The 19387-nt window shown below is 31.9% G+C and overlaps 3 protein-coding genes and 1 long non-coding RNA gene across 5 annotated transcripts; all 4 read left to right on the plus strand.

Moving 5' to 3' along the window:
* The first annotated feature begins 193 nt into the window (after positions 1-193).
* On the plus strand, positions 194-1508 carry LOC106345173 (probable ubiquitin-conjugating enzyme E2 31). Its single transcript, XM_013784415.3, has 5 exons — positions 194-271; positions 404-512; positions 828-955; positions 1066-1170; positions 1259-1508. Exons 2-5 carry the CDS (start codon positions 431-433, stop codon positions 1394-1396), a joined length of 453 nt encoding a protein of 150 aa, XP_013639869.1. The 5' UTR covers positions 194-271; positions 404-430; the 3' UTR covers positions 1397-1508.
* A 3384-nt stretch (positions 1509-4892) lies between these two features.
* Positions 4893-7804, plus strand: LOC106449611. Of its 2 annotated transcripts, none has more exons than XR_001289207.3 (7): positions 4893-5264; positions 5495-5558; positions 5635-5759; positions 5866-6005; positions 6228-6386; positions 6861-7016; positions 7479-7804. It is a non-coding gene; the product is annotated as an uncharacterized LOC106449611 (long non-coding RNA). The 2 variants fall into 2 exon arrangements; XR_001289208.3 differs by lacking the exon at positions 7479-7804 and adding an exon at positions 7125-7402.
* Positions 7805-13890: 6086 nt separating this feature from the next.
* LOC106345310 (probable ubiquitin-conjugating enzyme E2 31) lies at positions 13891-14769 on the plus strand. The gene is made up of 4 exons (XM_013784531.1): positions 13891-13951; positions 14266-14393; positions 14499-14603; positions 14692-14769. Exons 1-4 carry the CDS (start codon positions 13891-13893, stop codon positions 14767-14769), a joined length of 372 nt encoding a protein of 123 aa, XP_013639985.1.
* A 2734-nt stretch (positions 14770-17503) lies between these two features.
* On the plus strand, positions 17504-18656 carry LOC106453851 (probable ubiquitin-conjugating enzyme E2 31). Its single transcript, XM_013896051.2, has 3 exons — positions 17504-17585; positions 17893-18020; positions 18127-18656. Exons 1-3 carry the CDS (start codon positions 17504-17506, stop codon positions 18235-18237), a joined length of 321 nt encoding a protein of 106 aa, XP_013751505.1. The 3' UTR covers positions 18238-18656.
* The last annotated feature ends 731 nt before the right edge of the window (positions 18657-19387 follow it).

Genomic DNA, 19387 nt, shown 5'->3' on the forward strand with positions numbered 1-19387 from the left:
CAAAACAAACTAGTAATTAAACTAAAATTAGTGTTAATCTAGTAATAAATTGATAAATAAGGATTATACTAAATTACTCAGATTAACTCTTATTTCTTATGTAATTACTAGACTAATTTATTAATAGTGATGATATCAACATGCTTTAAGTTGGCATGATATTTCTAAATTATGAAGACATTTATTTGGTAATTTATTTTGGAAAGTGAAACCTATAAAGTCTGAGGCTCCTTCATTTGATTCCAACAAAATTAATACTAACATCTTCCAAGTAAGCAATTAGCAATACATTTTTTGTTCAAATTGTTCAAATATGTTTAGAACATTGTCCTTCACATACATTACAACAAAAATGTACAAGTACTAACAACAGTTGTCTTTGTTTTTTCATTTACGAAAAAAGTAAAGACATTTGTGACTAATCATAACGATGTCGATAGAGAAAAAGGCGATGCAGCGGATCGAGAAGGAGTTCAAGGATATGACTTCGAAAGACTCCTTGTACAGCATCGGTTAGTATTTTTTATAACAATTCACAAAGGTCACATGCCATCAAAAATATATATGTATATAAAATAAAAAACTTAAACTGCATACATCACGTGTAATAGTTTTCCATCGAATCATACAATTTCTTGATATTTAAATAATATAAACCAGAAGTTATCATTAGGTTCACCACAACTGTATTTTTTTTCTTACAAATAAATATGCATAATTTGTGTTGCTATAGCGTCATTAATATCTCTTCTTTATATTAAGAACCACAATAATTACAGTTTTATGTTTCTCCACTCTAATAGTGATCTTTGTTGATACATATTTAGGTAGAGACTCGAACAATTTGTTCAAATGGAATGCGATGATTCAAGGTCCAGAGGGTACTCCATACGCCGGTGGCATGTTTAGCATCGACATTAAATTTCCTAAAAATTATCCTTTTACAGCACCCAAGGTTATATCAACTAAAATACAATTAAATTTAAATTTAAGTGGTTCTTGTCTGTAGCGTATTAAGTACTAAAACAAAAATGTTTTATGTGTTTCATTTTTTATCTTTTCCAGTTTACGTTCAAAACTCAGATTTATCATCCAAATATCAATTCCGAAGGATCTATATGCCTTGATATTCTTAAAGACAAGTGGTCTCCCCCTCTTACGGTTGAAAAGGTTTCAAATTTGATTCATAAATTAAATAATTTATTTCGTGTATTTAAGTACTGCCTTTGTTATTTAGAGTAAATAAATGAATAAACAGGTGCTTTTATCCATCACTTCATTATTGGCGGACCCAAACCCAGATGATCCTCTGGTGGGAGAAATTGGAGAGCTCTTCAAAAGTAACAAGTTTCTATTTAATCAGAGAGCTCGAGAATGGACTGAACGGCATGCTTAAATATTAATAGCTGTTTTAAGAAAAGTAGTAGTTTTTATGAATAAAAATAAGAATATTAATAGCTGTTTTCTTTTTTCAAATTAATCATACAAATAGTTACCAACAGCTTTGAATGATATGTTATTGTGGATTTCTTATATATTATAAAAAGTTATAAGCATTTTAGATTTTTTATTATGTTCAAAATACATAATATATATTTTAATTAAGACTAGATTTTGATCTCTGTTTTCAACATGTATGATTATTTTTTTAGCTGTGTAGAAAATTTTAGAGTTCGCCCTAGCATGTTTTCTCCAAGAATCTCCAAGACACGACTTGCGAGACAGCTGCATGTTGCTCTCGTCGTTTTAATCTTCTTCTCTGGTTGTCTACTCGTTTTTTCGGTGTGGGAACCAAAATTTGAACTGTCGATTTTAGTAAATTAAGAAAAATAGAGATTCTTGATTTTCCTTGAGGATACAAATTCTCTGCGAGGGCTAATGACAAATTATCAAATAAGTGCGGAAAATTCATAAAGACAATAAAAGGAATCTAGAAAAGATATATCTTTATTTCGAATCCACGTAAGAGTGTAGCGAATTTATAATAGGTTATAAGAGCTACGGCCGCAAGAGCTGTCAGCGAGCTCTTTAATTCTAGCCATTAAAACCCTAACCATATTTTGAGTCACAGCTCGATAACAAAAGACGAAAGAGATGCGGAAAATATTTTACTGATTTTTGAATGGACCTTATTAAAGGCTGCCTATGTACCCCTTTCGAGGAAAGCCGAACATATTTCAGTTTACAAAGTTTGAACAAACGATCGAACTGCCTTTGCTAGTTCGTCTAGTAATCAAGTGCAAGACATAGAAAATTAAGCATGTCAAAAATAATGCCTAAGAGTTCTAAGTGTAGAGAGTTCTAAGACTCTAAAAATCATCCTTGTGCTCCTTGCCTTGGCTTCTTTCAAAGTCGGCCATCTTTCCTTTCTGCCCCGATTCGAGTTTATCTTTGCGGGAGTTTTCCTTATCTTCTCAACCTTCATGTTTATTTTGGAAGTTTTGCATTTATCTTCTTCTCCATTTATTTTTCCTACCAAAATATAATAAACCTTCACTATTCTCTGGGCCTATTCCTGTATTGAATCATAAGTTGGCTTTCGTCGCGTTTTAGACCTTCTCGGGCCGTTTTCAACCTAAAAGTTGTTACAATTATTTTTGGAGAAATCATGGACTTATACGATGTTGGTTCCTACCTCATTGGTCCTATGGAATGTTGGAAACCAATCATTTAATCTATACATAAATGGTGTTAAGTTAACCATTATTGCCTTATACGATCGATTCGAACTTTTACGAGAAAACAAGCCCTTGTTGTTTTTATCGTAAAATCCAAGGTTTTGAAAACCGGACCGGACCGGCCGGTCGAACCGGACCGACCGTGACTCGTTAAAGAAGCCGAGTCCGGTTCGGTTTAAAACCCGGATTTGAGAAAAACCGGTGAAACCGGCTAAAAACCGGTAAAACCGGTGACCCGGTTCAATTTCGAAACCCGGTTCAATAGAAATCAACATATAATTAATGTATTTTCAATTGTTATTAAAATATAATATTTCATAATTAATGTTTATATTTACTATTTAATTAGTTTTCTAATTGATTCTTTTTTTAAAAGAAATGTTTTTAAAAAAATCTCTTTTTGACTCTCATATTTTATTCTCATTTTCTATATTCATAAAATTTATGACTTTTAGTTGTAAAAATAAATAAATATGTAATTTAAACGGTCATTCATTTTTTTTAATCAATTTTAGTTGATATAGTATTCACTTGTATATATAACTAAACTTATGGTTATTGTTTATTATCTAATTAATAAAAGAGAACATAGAACATATTATATGTAGAACTACATTTTAGGTCTATATAGTGTAAATATATGATTATTTAGATTTATTTATTTTTAAATAGAAAATCCGGTTCGACCACTTAACCAGTAGCTTTACCGAGTCGGTATCCGGTCCGGTTTTTAAAAACATTGGTAAAATCTCAACGGAAACTCCGATTGACACAAATTGAGAGACATTTTGATCTAGATTCAAAGGAGAACACAGTGAGAGTCTCAATAAGCCCCATAGAGATCATTGAGAGCTATGTTGGCGATTTGAGAACTCATGTGACCTATGTGGGCGATTTGAGAACACATGCGAGCTATGTGGGTGATTGGAGAACTTATGTGAGCTATGTGGGTGATTTGAGAACTCATATGAGTTATGTGGGAGATTTGAGAAGTAACGAAATGAGGATAGAGAGGCTATGAGGGCGATTTGAGCCAAGGACTGAGGAAAGAGAGGCTATTTGAGCCAAGGATTGAGGAGAGAGAGGCTATGTGGGCGATTTGGAGCCAAGGAGTGAGGAGAGAGAGAGAGAGAGAGAGAGAGAGAGAGAGAGAGAGAGAGAGAGGCTATGTGGGTGATTTGGAGAAGCTAGGATGCTATGTGGTAGATTTGAAGATGGTTAGATCCTTTTTCTTGCTCCTAATGCCTCTGTTGGTTGCTTACGTGAACTTACATAACTACTTGGTTTGTTTACGTAAGTTTTTCCATATAGATCTCCAGAAGTTTTATAGCAAAAGATTATCTTACAAAATTTCCTATAAGGTTTTTCCACGGAAAATTTCCAAATTTTTTCTTGTGGAACATTGTTTTATCGCAAAAACCTTCTGAAAGAACGTGTTTTCGATCTTTTCATGTTTGGATATATACTTTTTCATTTTTTGCACGGGATGAAATACACGGAGTTTTGTTCTCGTATCCTTATTTAAGTAGGCTTGGCTTATGCAATGTAGTTTCTTCGACATTTCCAGCTCATATCTACCTATGGCATATTTCTCAGAAGATTTTAGCCGTTGATTTTGCCATGACCGATTTACGCGATTTAAGTATAATCTAGATAGTCATGGTACAAATTGATTTTCGTATAGATGGATATGGTTACAATTATTTTGGACTTAAATGGTTTATTACGGTTTTGTATAACCATTGAAATTTGATTAAATATAGTAATTTTTTCTCAAAAGAATAATTAAGGGCTATTTAGCTGTATATACATAGAAAATAAGTTAATTAGGTGACAATGTATTATCTTATTGGCTTTGCATACCTGGTAAGAAAGAGAAGGAGAGAGAATGTAAATTACATTTGAATCCCTCTCGTGTATGTCCAACCTGTTTGAGAAATAGTGATGTGCGCGCGTGTTGCACATGTATATATATGTTGCAATGATGATATAATTTACTGTATATCTATAATAATAAAAGAGAGTTTTCTCTCACCTCCTCCAACCACATCAGCAATGTGCCTGGAGCATTTTGTGACACCTGTCCCATTTTTATTTTTGATGTCTCGACCTATGATTTTGTATTAAATCGTAGTAGGCCTGCATATTATTTAGTTAGCCTCATTACGAAGGCTTCGTTACTCTTTATACATTCAAATTTTAGTGTCGAGGCCCAATAATTTATCTCTACTCACATTCTCTTTGTCGTCTCTTGTCGTCTCGGATACGCTCGAGGCCACCGATATGCGAAACCGCCGACGTTACGGTTCTAAGGCGATTAAGTAATTGCTGTTAATTATGGTATTCAATCCAAGCATCCTACTACTTGCTCTTCAATTCATATACTACAGGCGTGTTCTTTTGGTAGACGCCGAATGCTGCGGCTGTGTCCAAAAAAATAAAGCACGGAGGCACAAAAAATTAAAAACGGTGACGCCATTAATCTCAGCGTCTCTTACGGAGACACAAAAAGTGAAGCGCCGGTGACGCTATTAATTCCTGCGTCTCTTTCACCCATCATTGATTGCCGCTGCGTCTGGAAAATAAGTAAGCTCGGAACCTTCACCGGTGTTGGGTTACCATAATGAAAGGCTAATTTATTGCCGCTGATGCTGCGTCTAGCGGTTATGAAACGAACAGGGCTTACATTGCTTAAATTGGCATGCTTTTGGTTGGAAGCTCGTCTGTTTGGATCTTTTTTGTTATCTTATAACTGTTGAGGTTACAAGATGTCTCTTTTGTTGTACTTATCAGTTATATTAACGGATTATGAACAGATTTTGGATTGCTGTCGTGGGTTTGGTGTTGATGTCATCATGACTTCATAGTCTTGCAGAAATGGTCTGTATATTTTTTTAATCCCCTGATTTGGTTTGTTTTCTTGGCTTAAGCTACATATCATTTGGTGGATCCGTAGGTAATGAGCGGCGCAACGAAGCACTAGAAAAGCTGGAGAAGAAGTATGATCTGGTCGTTAACATTCAAGGAGATGAACCACTCATTGAGCCTGAGATTATTGACGGTGTTGTCAAAGCACTTCAGGTTCTGCTTTAGTTGGGATTATATGTTTCATCTTAATATAATACAATTGGACTGTCTTCAAACTTTAGAAGCTGTTGAGTAGTGTTCCAATGGTTGTGAATTTTAGGTAGCACCTGATGCAGTGTTTAGCACAGCGGCGACATCATTAAAACCAGAAGACCGAGATGATCCTAACCAAGTCTAATGTGTGGTGGACAACTGTGCCTACACTATCTATTTCTCCAGGGGTTTGATTCCTTATAACAAGTAATATTTTTTTTTGTCTTCTGTGTGTTGGTATTATAAATCATATTATTATATTCTTGCCTATATGCTCAAGTTGTAAACACTTATGTTTTCTGTGGTTTAGGAGTGGTAAAGTCAGTCAAGTTTTTTCTTACATGCTTCATCTTGGAATACATGTGCTGAGTAGTCAACTTCTCTTCTTATATATTTAGTTTCACTTATTTATTATGATCTAATCTCTAGGGTTTGGGTTCAACGTGCTCACCGTCAGACCCGCAACGGCATGAGAAATATGTTTAAGATCGAGATAGGAAAGTAGCTTTCCTCTCAGTCTCAGCTACAACATCTAACTGGATGGAGCTTATTGTTTCACATTTTCTCTATCTCATGCCATTCGCGAAGGTGAATTGCTTTATTTAGTGTTTGTCTGTTTTAGATTTAAGCCGTATTGTTTCTTGCTCAATCCCTATTATACCATGTGGCACTGCCGAGAGTAGATGGCATGTATAATGTTGCCTGGAAAATGTGTTCTGTCAGGCCACTCTTCCCATGAGGTCAAAATGGATTTAATCCCAACCAGAGATGTAACTATCTCATCTTTCTTTCACCCTAACTCGGCTTGGTTACTTAGGCTTAGAGGGTGGTCCTTATTTCTCGCGTAAAAGCGATCCTGGACCATTCAGCCTTTCTCAACCAAGTATCCCTTCCCTTATTAAAGAAAGTCGATAATGAAATGAGGCAGGTTGTTCTAGCAGTGTGTTCCAAAGATTTTGGCTCTTCGTAGGCAAGACGGTCTTTGTTTTTTGTTACTAAATCCATGTAGAATGCTAAATTGTTTAATGGATCAGGACGGTACTCTTTTGTGTTTATTGATAGGATGGTAGCACATGCGATGGAGTTATGGACAGCTGTAAGCGATGAAGGAGAAGTTCTTGCACATGAGGAGCAGCAAAATTTGGGTGGAATCAACATGGAAGATCTCCATAGACTTGACTATGCTCAAGTCTTTCTTCTAATGCTCTGACTCTGAAGGTACCTTTTCTTTTATCACTTGTCATGTACCTTTCCTGTAAAAGTAACAAGCTAAGTATGCAGAGAACCTAATCATATTGGTACCTTATGTGTATGTTTTATGTTTAGGTTTTTACGGATAGCTCCTTTTATCTATCATCTTGCACAAAAAATGGATTAGGCTTCTTATAACTGTTGTTCTGTTGGCAGCCACCTCAAAAAAATCAGTTGCTTTTAAGGTTTTATTTGTTCTCTTGCACCTGTACATATATTTATATTCTCTGGTGTTGGGATCTTGTTAGAAGGCTTCACCTGATGCAGAGTCTTGAGATTTTCCGTCTATGTGAACTTAGTAATGTCAGCGCTAAACTTATGACTGTATCAATATATGGAAAATCTATTTTACACTTGTGTTTTCTTATCCTAAAAAGAGCTGGAGAGCAGGAAAAACAAATTTCATTTGAAATAAGTTATGTTGCTTAGATCTCAGGAATGATAACTAGAAACATGGGGGAAAGGGTCGGGGAGTTTTTGGCTTCAGCAAGTCTGGGATTAGTGCTGCTCAAAGTGATTGCTCAACAGCTTCTTCATTCTGTTGGAAAGCCATTGTCTCATAAAATTCTCATGGTCTATATATATTCTCCAAGCCATATTTGAAACATATTTCATTATGTACATCCCTTTTCATACTTTGACATTGTCTAATGGAAAGGCCTGGTGGAGCTGTTGGGTTCGGAATCACAGATATCTGGTGGTCTTGATTTTCTACATAAATATTAATCATTTATATCTTCTGTTTTCTTTGCTAATGATTTTGGTTCGATAAATACATGTCCTGAAATCAGAGCCCAAAACTATTGCCCAAAACAAATGTTAATAGCGCATAATATGCAAATGCTAATTTGTCAACTCTATTACATAAGTGATGTTGGTAACACTGTAATGAAATGAATATTAATAAATCTATAACAATATAATTAACTACAACTTATTTGAAGAAACTAAAAAAAAAACTGATTCCTAATATACGGATATCCAATTATTATCAACTAAAAAGCAAGCAGAGTAAGAATTGGAAAATGTCCAAGTAAATACAGATTCCAGCTCCGAAACAAAAATATTATATCAATACTATCATTTAGATCATATGCCAAATTACTAAACTTACAAGAATCTAACATCTAAAAAACCAAGTGTTACAAATGGGTTGGTTTCATAATCTCCAAATCACCGTACAACATAACCACCTAATGCAAAACCCCCAAATAAACACCATATACACAAAAATAAACAATAACAAAAAAAATTAAAGCAAAAAAAGAAAACAACTACAATTATTAATATAGCATTAACCGCCATCAAACAAAAGCTTTATACTGGTGTAACTGGTGACCAAAGAATGAAAGAGAATAATGCATTTCTTATTATTCTAAATTTTTTTTACAATTTATAAAATTTATAAGGAATAGTTTTTCCTTTGCATTCCTTCTCATTTTTTTATTTTAGAGGAATATATAACAAATTTGTTCCTCACTAAAATTGATAAAAAATATTTTTTCTTTTCATTCTTCTAAATTTATTCATCTGCATTTTTTCTCTACTTAGAGCATCTCCAATGTATTACCCCATTTTTTACTCCAAAATGGTGCAACACCAAAATGGAGTAAGGTTTTACTCCAATGTATTACTCCATTTTCTACTCCAAAAATAATATTTCTTAAATAATTTCATTTTTATTTTATTAATAATTGCAAATAAAATCTTATACTTATAAGAATTTACCAATTAACCCCAATTATTTTATGTTTACGATAATAATTAAAATATAAATCATTTGAATTAAATATTTATTATTAAAAAGTACAAGAAATCATTAAAAAGACAACATATATATAGGTTCAACAATGAGCATTAGAATATTTTTCCCACAAATGATCAACTAATGCATTTCGTAATGAAAAATGAGCTTCTTTATTTTTGATAAATGAGCTTCTTTATTTTTGATATTCCTAAATCGAGCAAGAAAATTTTGAAATCGGACATTTTCATCTTCTGCAATTTCGATATCTGGAGGTGGAGCTTCTCTTCCAAGTTCAATTGGTGCATCAAGTTCACGCTCATCTTCAATTATCATGTTATGTAAAATTATACATGTAGTCATAATGTCATGTAACACATTTTTTTTTCCAAAAATGAACAGGTCCTTTGACAATAGCAAAGCGCGATTGTAGAACTCCAAATGCACGTTCAACATCTTTCCTGCATGCTTCTTGTTGCGTTGCAAAATATTTGTTTTTAGGACTCCTTGGCTCTTGAATAGTTTGTACTATGGTCGACCATTTTGGATAAATACCATCCGCTAAATAGTAACCCATATAATATTCTTTGTCTTGAATAAAATAATGAGCAGGAGGAGCAATACCTTGAGCAAGATTGGAAAAAAGATAAGAAGAGTCCAACACGTTGATATCGTTATTAGTGCCTGACATTCCGAAATATGCATGCCATATCCAAAGATCGTAATCTGCGACAGCTTCAAGAATTATAGTTGGTGATCCACTACGACCCGCATATTGTCCCGCCCAACCGGTAGGACAATTCTTCCACTTCCAGTGCATGCAATTTAAACTGCCAAGCATTCCAGGAAATCCTCGTTTTTCACCAATATAAAGAAGTCCGACAAATACAAATAATATCAAAGCGAAATGCTGAATCACAAAATCAACAAGCTCTTTCTCAGACTTCTCCGTTTGGGCAATATTTCACCGACCTTAGCGGATCCGGAACGGATTTTCCATATTATTAAATTACTTATTTTATGTTATTTTTATTTTTATTTTAATTATTTATGTTTTCTGTTATTTTATGCATTTATTTAAAATTATTAAATAATCTTTTGTGGAATATACTATTTTCATGTTATTGTATCATTTTAAATATTATTTAAGTAAAAAATAGAAACATTAAAGATTTAAAAGACCATTTTATAAATAAAAAAAGTCCAACTCCAAAATGGAGTAATGAGTAAGATTACTCCATAAATGGAGTAACCCTAGCCATTACTCCATTTTCAACTCCAAAATGGAGTGGGGTTGGAGAAGATTTTACTCCATAATGATGTTTGGAGTTGAAAATGGAGTAGGGTTGGAGATGCCCTTATTCATAATGTTTCTATAATGGTCACAAGTTAGGCCATAAATCTTCAACAAAGAGAGAAATTCACAGGAAAACATATTTCTCCACTATATTAAAAAGCAAAAAAATACAAAAAAAATTGTATCAGATACCGTCAACAGTACACAAACCTTGCCATTCCATTTCAAAACCTTAGCCTACAATATTTTGCACCAGAACCATTCAGGATGATGAATCAACACATTCAGTTAATGAATCGTGTGGATAATGACAATCTAGAAGTTCATTACATTGAGGGGTTAAATCAGTACTTCTTCCACCATAAATCTATCAAAAAAACTTAACCATTTTCACTAATCCGCATATGGGAACTATGACAGCGGTAAGTATCTTTATGGTATATTACTGTTGTGCAGAAACAATTTCAAAGAGAGAATGTTTTTGGGATAAACTGTCATGGGAAAATAACCAATTCAAGTCAGATCAATATTGGAACATGATTAAGAATTCACTTACTGGATTCATAATCTTTTGAAGACAAAGTATTTAACCAATACGGTCACAATGAAACCCCCAATAAATTACCACATCTTTGATATAAGATACACAAAAACAAACACAAGCATTTACATTTTTCCTTCTCGAATATCAACTTTAATTTATGTTAAAATTTCAACTGAATTTACTTTGTTACGACTATTAGTTTTTTTCTTTTATTTTTTATTAAATCGATCAGTCACAACCACTTGTGCTGTTTCACATTGATTTAAGTAATTTTAAAACAAAATAATATACTACGGTTGCTAACCACTATCAAATAGATCATAAAAATACCATTCTCTTTTAAAATATATTCATCTTCATACTTTTTGAACATATTTTCTTTACTAATAATATAAAATAAATTGTATATTCATTTAAGAATAAAACATACGAACCCGGCGCGTAGCGCCGGAAGACCACTAGTTTATAAGATTTGAAAGCTCTGACTTAGGGTTATATACGAACAGATTTTTATACTTTGCATGTTAGTGACTGAGATTGTCAAATAGTGCAACAAAAAAACAAAATAAATAGATTAAGGGTGCACACTACTTATAGGATTCAATCATTATTTAAATTTTAAACCTAAACACTAAATTTTAAATTCTAAAACCTAAAATTTTAAACTCTAAACCCACTTATCAAAACGCTAAACACTAATCACTAAACCCAAAACCCAAATATAAATCATAAATCCAAATAGAATACAACAAAATAAATAGCATAGTACTTTTTTTTGAAAGAAAACATAATACATATTAGTGAAATTACGAATGTATATAATTGTATGGAAGAAGTTAATACTGACTTCCACCTCATCTACACTTTGTAAATACTAAACCTTAAACCCCAATTATTAAATCGTAAACCTAAATATAAATTCTAAATTTAAATATCACAATCTAAAAATATTAAACTCTAATTACTAAATCATAAACTCAAATATAAATCATGAACCCAAATATCAAAACCTAAAAATACTTAACCCTAACCCTAATTACTAAATCATAAACCCAAATATAAACTATGAACCCAAATATCAAAATCTAAAAATTGTATATAATATTATGTAAAATTAAATTATATAATATAGATAATTCATTTCATAGTAACAATCTTAATTAAACCCAAAAAAAGAGAGAGGAAACATGAAAATTAAATCTATTTAAAAAAAAATGATGTTATATATCTAAACATAGGTTATGCAAATGAAATTTTGGGAGAGGTAGTGCAACTACATCTTCGGTGTTGAACACAGAGAGAAGGTCATATATTTTTATTTTTTCTATATTGATCTAGTGTACTATAAATTATGGTGTAGTGATAGGTTTTACGGTTGGCTAAGATATAGGGGATGTAGAGGAATTACGAAAATAGAACAGTGACTACAAGGACGTATACCAGTTAGCTAATTATTTTATTTTTCTTACCGAGCGCAATTGCTCAATAATTAATCTATTGAATCTAAATTCAATTTGTCAGCATTATGTAAAATTATAGTCAACGTACAAATAAATCTATCAGGTCTTAATTAAATCTATTAGAGTGAAGTAAACTTTTGGCAAAAATAAAATAAATTTATCAAGTTTTAATTAAATCTGCCAACATGACGTATATCTGTGTAAAAAAAAAAATCTATAGAAACTTAATTAAATATGTCAAACTGAAGTAAAATGTATGAACAAAGAAATTAAATCGATGAATGATGAATAAATATATCAGAATTAAATAAATATGTGGCCAGAAATTAAATCTGTCGAATCATCACTAAATTTGTTATTATTAAATAATTTTGTTTTCAAAATGTGACAAATGTTTTTAAGCAAAACTGTCGAAATTAACTAAATATATGACCAAAGAGAAATAGATCTGTCAAACATAAGTTTGTGACTACATAAAATATATAAAAATAAGTTTGTTCAAAGGAAGAATCATAAATATTGTTTTGTAACAAATAAAGTAAGAGCAAAATAGGTATCAAAAACAAAATAGTAATAAAAAATAAAATTAGTGTTAATCTAGTAATAAATTGATAAGTAAGGATTAAACTAAATTATTCATATTAACTCTTATTTATTATGTAATTAAAAGACTAATTTATTAATAGTAATGATATCAATGGTCTTTAAGTTGGCATGAGATTTATAAATTATGAAGGCATTTATTAGGTCAATTTGCTGAAAGCTAGGAAGCATTGAATCGTCAGTGGTGGTGCACTTCTCGCTCTGGAAGTGGAGTTGGAAACAGAAGCACTCGGAATCGCATGTAATCGACTTGGAATCGTGATTCCAAGATTAAACTGTCTGGAAGCGTGATGGAATCTCACGATGCTAAGATGGAAGCGTTGTTGGTGTAGATCGGAAGCGTTAGTGTGGTCGTATTGTAAACACAACGGTGATTACAAAAGATGGCGTTTGAAGAAGATGATACTATAAACATCAGCTACTTTTACGGTGGTCCGTCCACAAACATAACAACTTTTTTTTCTATAAACCTAGCAAGTAAAACTTAATTCATAAAGAAACAAGAAAAAGTAGCTGACAACAAAAGTCTTATATATTAAACTTTAAAGCAAAGGTAACTTCATCTTATTGTTCACTTGTTCTTTTTATTTAATGTTGTTTGTATTATTCAGTTTAGTTTTGGTTGTGACTGAATTGATTTATTGAGGTTCTCTATTCTCTTTTTAATACTTAAATTATATGTGTACTGCATATAACGTAAATATATACTGTTATAATTTTTGTAGTTATACATTTTTTTTTTTGAATTGTGGACTTCTTTTTACTACTTAATAAATATTTAGTTAATATAATATTATTTTAATATATAATAACCCAATATTATATGTGTAATATGCTTCCAACACGTACCCGCTTCCTAAATATTTTAAAAACCTCGCTTCTCCGCTTCCGAACGCTTTCGCTTCCGCGTACCCGCTTCCGATTCCATGTAACATAGGCTGAAAGTAACATCTATAAAGCCCAAGGCTCCTTCATTTAATCCAACACTATTCATACTAACATTTTCCAAGTAAGCAATTGGTATCAATCCATTTTTTGTTCAAATTTTGTCAAATATCTTTAGAACATTATCCTTCACATATATTACAACAAATATTTACTAGTACTAACAACATTTGTCTTTGTTGTTTCATTTGATGAAAAAGGAAATACATTTGTTATTAATCATAACGATATCGATAGAGAAAAAGGCGATGCAGCGGATCGAGAAGGAGTTCAAGGATATGACTTCGAAAGACTCCTTGTACATCATCGGTTAGTATTTTTCATAACAATTCACAAAGGCCACATGCCAGAGAAAATAAATAGATAATAAAAATTGAACTGCATACATCATGTGAAATATTTTGCGATCGGATTATACACTATCTTGATATTTGCATAATATACGCGTAAAGTTAACATTAGGTTCGCCACAATTGTATTTTTTTTCTTACAAATACATATGCATAGTTTATTTTGCTAGTGCATATGCTTTCATTAATAAGTCTTTCCTATATTAAGAACCACAATAATTACAATTTTATGTTTCTCCATTATAATATTGCTATTTGTTGATACATATTTAGGTAGAGACTCGAACGATTTGTTCAAATGGAATGCGATGATTCAAGGTCCAGATGGTTCTCCATATGCCGGTGGCATGTTTAGTATTGACATTAAATTTCTTAAAAATTATCCTTTTTCAGCACCCAAGGTATATAAACTAAAATAAAAATAAATTGAAATTTAAGAGGTTGTATATGTAATGTGTTAAGCACTAAAACAAATATGTTTTGTTTCATTTTTTTATCTTTTTTAGTTTACGTTTAAAACTCTGATTTATCATCCAAATATCAGTTCTGAAGGATCAATATGCCTTGACATTCTTAAAGACAACTGGGATCCCCCTCTCATAGTTGAAAAGGTTTAAAATTTGATTTATAAATTAAATAATTTATTTTGTGTATTTAAATACTACCTTTGTTATTTAGAGTTATAAAATGAATAAACAGGTCCTTTTGTCCATCACTTCATTATTGGCAGACCCAAACCAGATGCTCCTCTTGTGCAGGTATTGGAGAGCTCTTTAAAAATAACAATTTTCTATTTAACCAGAGAGCTCAAAATTGGACCGGGCGATATGCTTAAAGATTAATGGCTGTCTTAAGAAAAATAGTAATTCTTTATGAATAAAAAAAGAATATTAATAGTTGTCTTTTTTTTTCCAAATTAATCATACAAATAACTACCAACTACTTTGAATGATATGTTATTGTGGATTTCTTATATATTATGTTACAAGCATTTTAGACTTTTTATTATGCTATTATAAATTTTAATAAATACTAGATTTTGACCAGCATTTTCAAACATTATGATTATTTTTTTTAGTTGCGTAGAAAATTTTAAAGTTAGCCCTAGGGTGTTTTCTCCCTGACATGACTTTCGAGACAGCTGTATGACTTATCTTCCTCGAAGCCGGCGGGGTTTCGCTCTCCGGCGTTGCACCGATCCATTGGTCTCATGGTTTTGCCTCTTCTGCTCTGGTTCTCTGTCTCATTTTCTCCGTATCGTCTTGTTTATGTCAATCTCGATTTCACCACTGCCACTGTTACTCTTGACGTCTCCGTGTCTCCTGCTCCTTCTCTCATTGTCACCATCTCTCCTGTTCCTGCCCTCTGCATAATGATAGGGCAGTTTCTTAATTTCTCCAATTTGTGTATATATGACCTAATTTCTCTACAAATAAAATTATTTCTCGGATACATCTCCAATGAATTTTTTTTTTCAAAAGAAGAAAACATAATTGAGGGTTTATACGATTCATCACCAAAACCTCTAATTGTTGTTGTTTTGTGTGAAGCCTTTTTATCACTAGTAATTTCTGGCCGCCACTATCCATTGCTGAAGAGAAAACCCAAATCCGAGTCTCCCTCGGTGATGCAAATCGCCTTAATCCCTCGGCTATATCACTAATAGTACTGGTTCTATGCATGTGCAAAGTGTGCATTTGCACATGGTATATTTACTTTAGGGTCCATATTATTAGCTTACATAATTTAGTATACATATAATCATGCTAGAAGCTTTGTAAAAAATATTTAAGTTCAAGGTCTGGCTTCTTATATCAGCCAATTATTTTATTTTTCCTTTTATCCAGTTAAAATTACTTGTGACCTAGCAGTTGGAGATTTTTTTTCTCTTATAAATTAATAACTTTATTTATCATGTCAAGTGCTGAAATTATTATCTGAGATCAGTATTCTGTTCGAGATTCGATTCGAATCCACTCAAAAATTTGGATATCTAGAGGGGCCGGATCTGGATAGTAAAATATTGAATCCGTCAAAACTGGATCCAGATCCGGATATCTTGATTTTTAAGTCCGTATATCCGGATCCGTAATATTTATTGATAATTATTTCAAAAATAGTAATATCAATATAAAATTAATTTTATCTATTATATTTTAATTTTATAATAGTAGATATAAAATGTATATAAATTTGTAATAGTATATATAGAAATAATGAAACATTATATACATTTTGATTTTTTAATTATTGTATATATATATATATATATATTTTTAAATATTTATTTTAAGGATCTAAATCAGGTTCCGGATATCCGCTGGATATTATAATTTTTAGAAGGATATCAGATATCCGGGAACCCCATCATCCGAATAAGGATAATAAAAAATTGATCCGCTGAATAAGGATCCGGATACCTTAAGCCCCCCCACCCCCCCCCCCCCCCCCCCCCCCCCCCACCCACACACACACACATCAATTTTCCTTGTAATTTTTCTCTTGTTCTCTATTTTTCTAAACTACAATAAACCAAGTCTTTAACATATACTCCAGCTTTATTTGAGTGAATAATCATGGATTTAATCTCTAAAGTGAAGGAAACTTTTTTTATGTTTTATGTTTTTCTAAATTGTAAAATCTATTTTCTACCTTTTTAATGTGCTAATTTTAGGAAAAATTATATCAATATTTTGTGTCTTAAATAAATCTGTCAACATGAAGTAAATCTGTGTCAAAAAGAAAAAAAAATCTATAGAAACATAATTAAAGTAAATGTATGAACATATAAAATAAATATATGAATGATGTATAAATCTATCAAAATTAAATAAATATGTGGCCAGAAACTAAATATGTCGAGTCATCATTAAATCTGTTATTATTAAAAAAACATTGTTGTTAAAACGTGACAAAATTGTTTAAGCAAAATTTTCAAATTTAAATAAACCTTTGACAAAAAGAAATAAATCTCTCAAACAAAATTTTGTGACTACAAAAAACATAGAAAAAAATAAGTTTGTCCAATGGCATAATCGTAAATATTGGTTTGTAGCAAAGGAAACAAGAGGAAATAGGTATTAAAAACAAACTAGTAATTAAACTAAAATTAGTGTTAATCTAGTAAGAATTGATAAATAAGGATTATACCAAACTACTCAGATTAACTCTTATTTCTTATGTAATTACTAGACTAGTTTATTAATATTGATGATATCAACATGCTTTAAGTTGGGATGAGATTTCTACATTATGAAGACATTTATAAGGTAAATTTTGTGAAAGTGAAAACTATAATGCCTAAGGCTCGTTCATTTGATTCCAATAAAATTCATACTAACATCTTCCAAGTAAGCAATTGCTATCAATCCATATTTTGTTAATATTGTTCAAATATCTTTAGAACATTGTCCTTCACATATATTTCAAAAAAATGTACTAGTACTAACAACAATTGTGTTTGTTGTTTCATTTGATGAAAAAGGAAATACATTTGTTATTAATCGTAACGATGTCGATAGAGAAAAAGGTGATGCAAAGGATAGAGAAGGAGTTCAAGGATATGACTTCGAAAGATTCCTTGTACATCATCAGTTTGTATGTTTTTCATAACAAATCACAAAGGTCACATGCCAGTGAAAATAAATAGATAATTTTTGCATACATCATGTGAAATTTTTTGCGATCGTATTATACACTATCTTGATATTTGCATAATATACGCATGAAGTTAACATTATATTTGCCACAATTTTATTTTTTTTCTTACAAATACATATGCATAATTTATTTTTCTAGTTCATATACTTTCATTAATATGTCTTTCCTATATTAAGAACCACAATAATTACAATTTTATGTTTTCCACTATAATATTGCTATATGTTGATACATATTTAGGTAGAGACTGGAACGAATTGTTCAAATGGAATGCGATGATTAAAGGTCCAGATGGTACTCCATACGCGGATGGCATATTTAGCATCAACATTAAATTTCCTATAAATTATACTTTTTCAGCACCCAAGGTTATATAAATTAAAATAAAAATAAATTTAAATTTAGGAGGTTGTATACGTAATGTCTTAAGTACTGAAACAAATATGTTTTGTTTCAATTTTTTATCTTTTCCAGTTTACGTTCAAAACTCTGATTTATCATCCAAATATCAATTTTGAAGGATCAATATGCCTTGACATTCTTAAAGACAAGTGGACTCCCCCTCTCATGGTTGAAAAGGTTTAAAATTTGATTTATAAATTAAAAAAAAATATTGTGTATTTAAATACTACCTTTGTTATTTAGAGTTTTTTTTTATCATAAAGTTATACAGACTCATACTGACCATGTCAACCACATCGGGAGATCTGCATCCATGTGAACGATGAAAGACAGTTGCTTCCTTACACTGCATGCTAGGCTATCCGCCTTTGTATTTTGCGTTCTTGGTACATAGATGATCTCTGATCGGAGGAAACTTTCTTTCAGGATTTTTAAATCTTCCAAATAACTTGAAAAAGCTAGCCATTCTTCTAGTTCCGAAACCATCTTCACCAATTGAGAACTATCCGTTGAAAACGTGACCTGAAACTGCCGTAAGTTTCTCATACATTCCATTGCCGAGAGTAGCGCTTCCATCTCTGCATGGAGAGGAGAGTGAGTAGCTCTAATATTTCTCGCCCCCATCAGCCCATCAAATCCTTCTAGAGTACTAAACCAACCTTTCCCGGAGAAAGTATCACTCTTTCCAAGAACCATCTGTGAAACACCATCTTCCTGGAAATGACGGTAGTGTCATAACCTCGACATTTTGTGCTGTCCTCTATTCGTTCAATATATGTGCCTCAGCGGAGTGTTGATTATGTTTCTGCCAGCTTAAGTGTTTCTCTAGGATCAATATCCAGGTTACTAAAAACTTTATTATTCCTTCCTTTCAAAATGTATCATCATAGTATCCATGCAAACTGATGATCATCCATCTTAGGGAAGACTCTCCAAAAAATGATGATCCATGTTTGTGAAGAGAGAAGATGTTGGGAAAATATCTGGATTTGATGGTATTTTCGAGAGAGCCCAAACCTGAAGTGCTGGAGGACATTCAAAAAACACATGGTTCATTGATTCATCATAAGCTCCACATCTTGCATAACATATGTCCCCTTGTATCCCTCTTGCTTGCAGATTCTTCTTGACTGCTATACAACCAATTACCAATTGCCATAGAAAATGTTTTAACTTTGGTGGACACCTAATTTTCCAACAAAACGCCTATAATACATCGACAGTGGGTCCATACAGTAGTGGTGGTGTTTCCTTGTCTTGGTAAACTCGTTATGTCTGATATCCTGATTCAACCATATATTTTCCATTTTTTTTGTGAAATCCCATCCATCCA

The sequence above is a fragment of the Brassica napus genome (genome assembly GCF_020379485.1).
Source record: "Brassica napus cultivar Da-Ae chromosome A5 unlocalized genomic scaffold, Da-Ae chrA05_Random_6, whole genome shotgun sequence".
Classification (NCBI taxonomy): Eukaryota; Viridiplantae; Streptophyta; class Magnoliopsida; order Brassicales; family Brassicaceae; genus Brassica; species Brassica napus.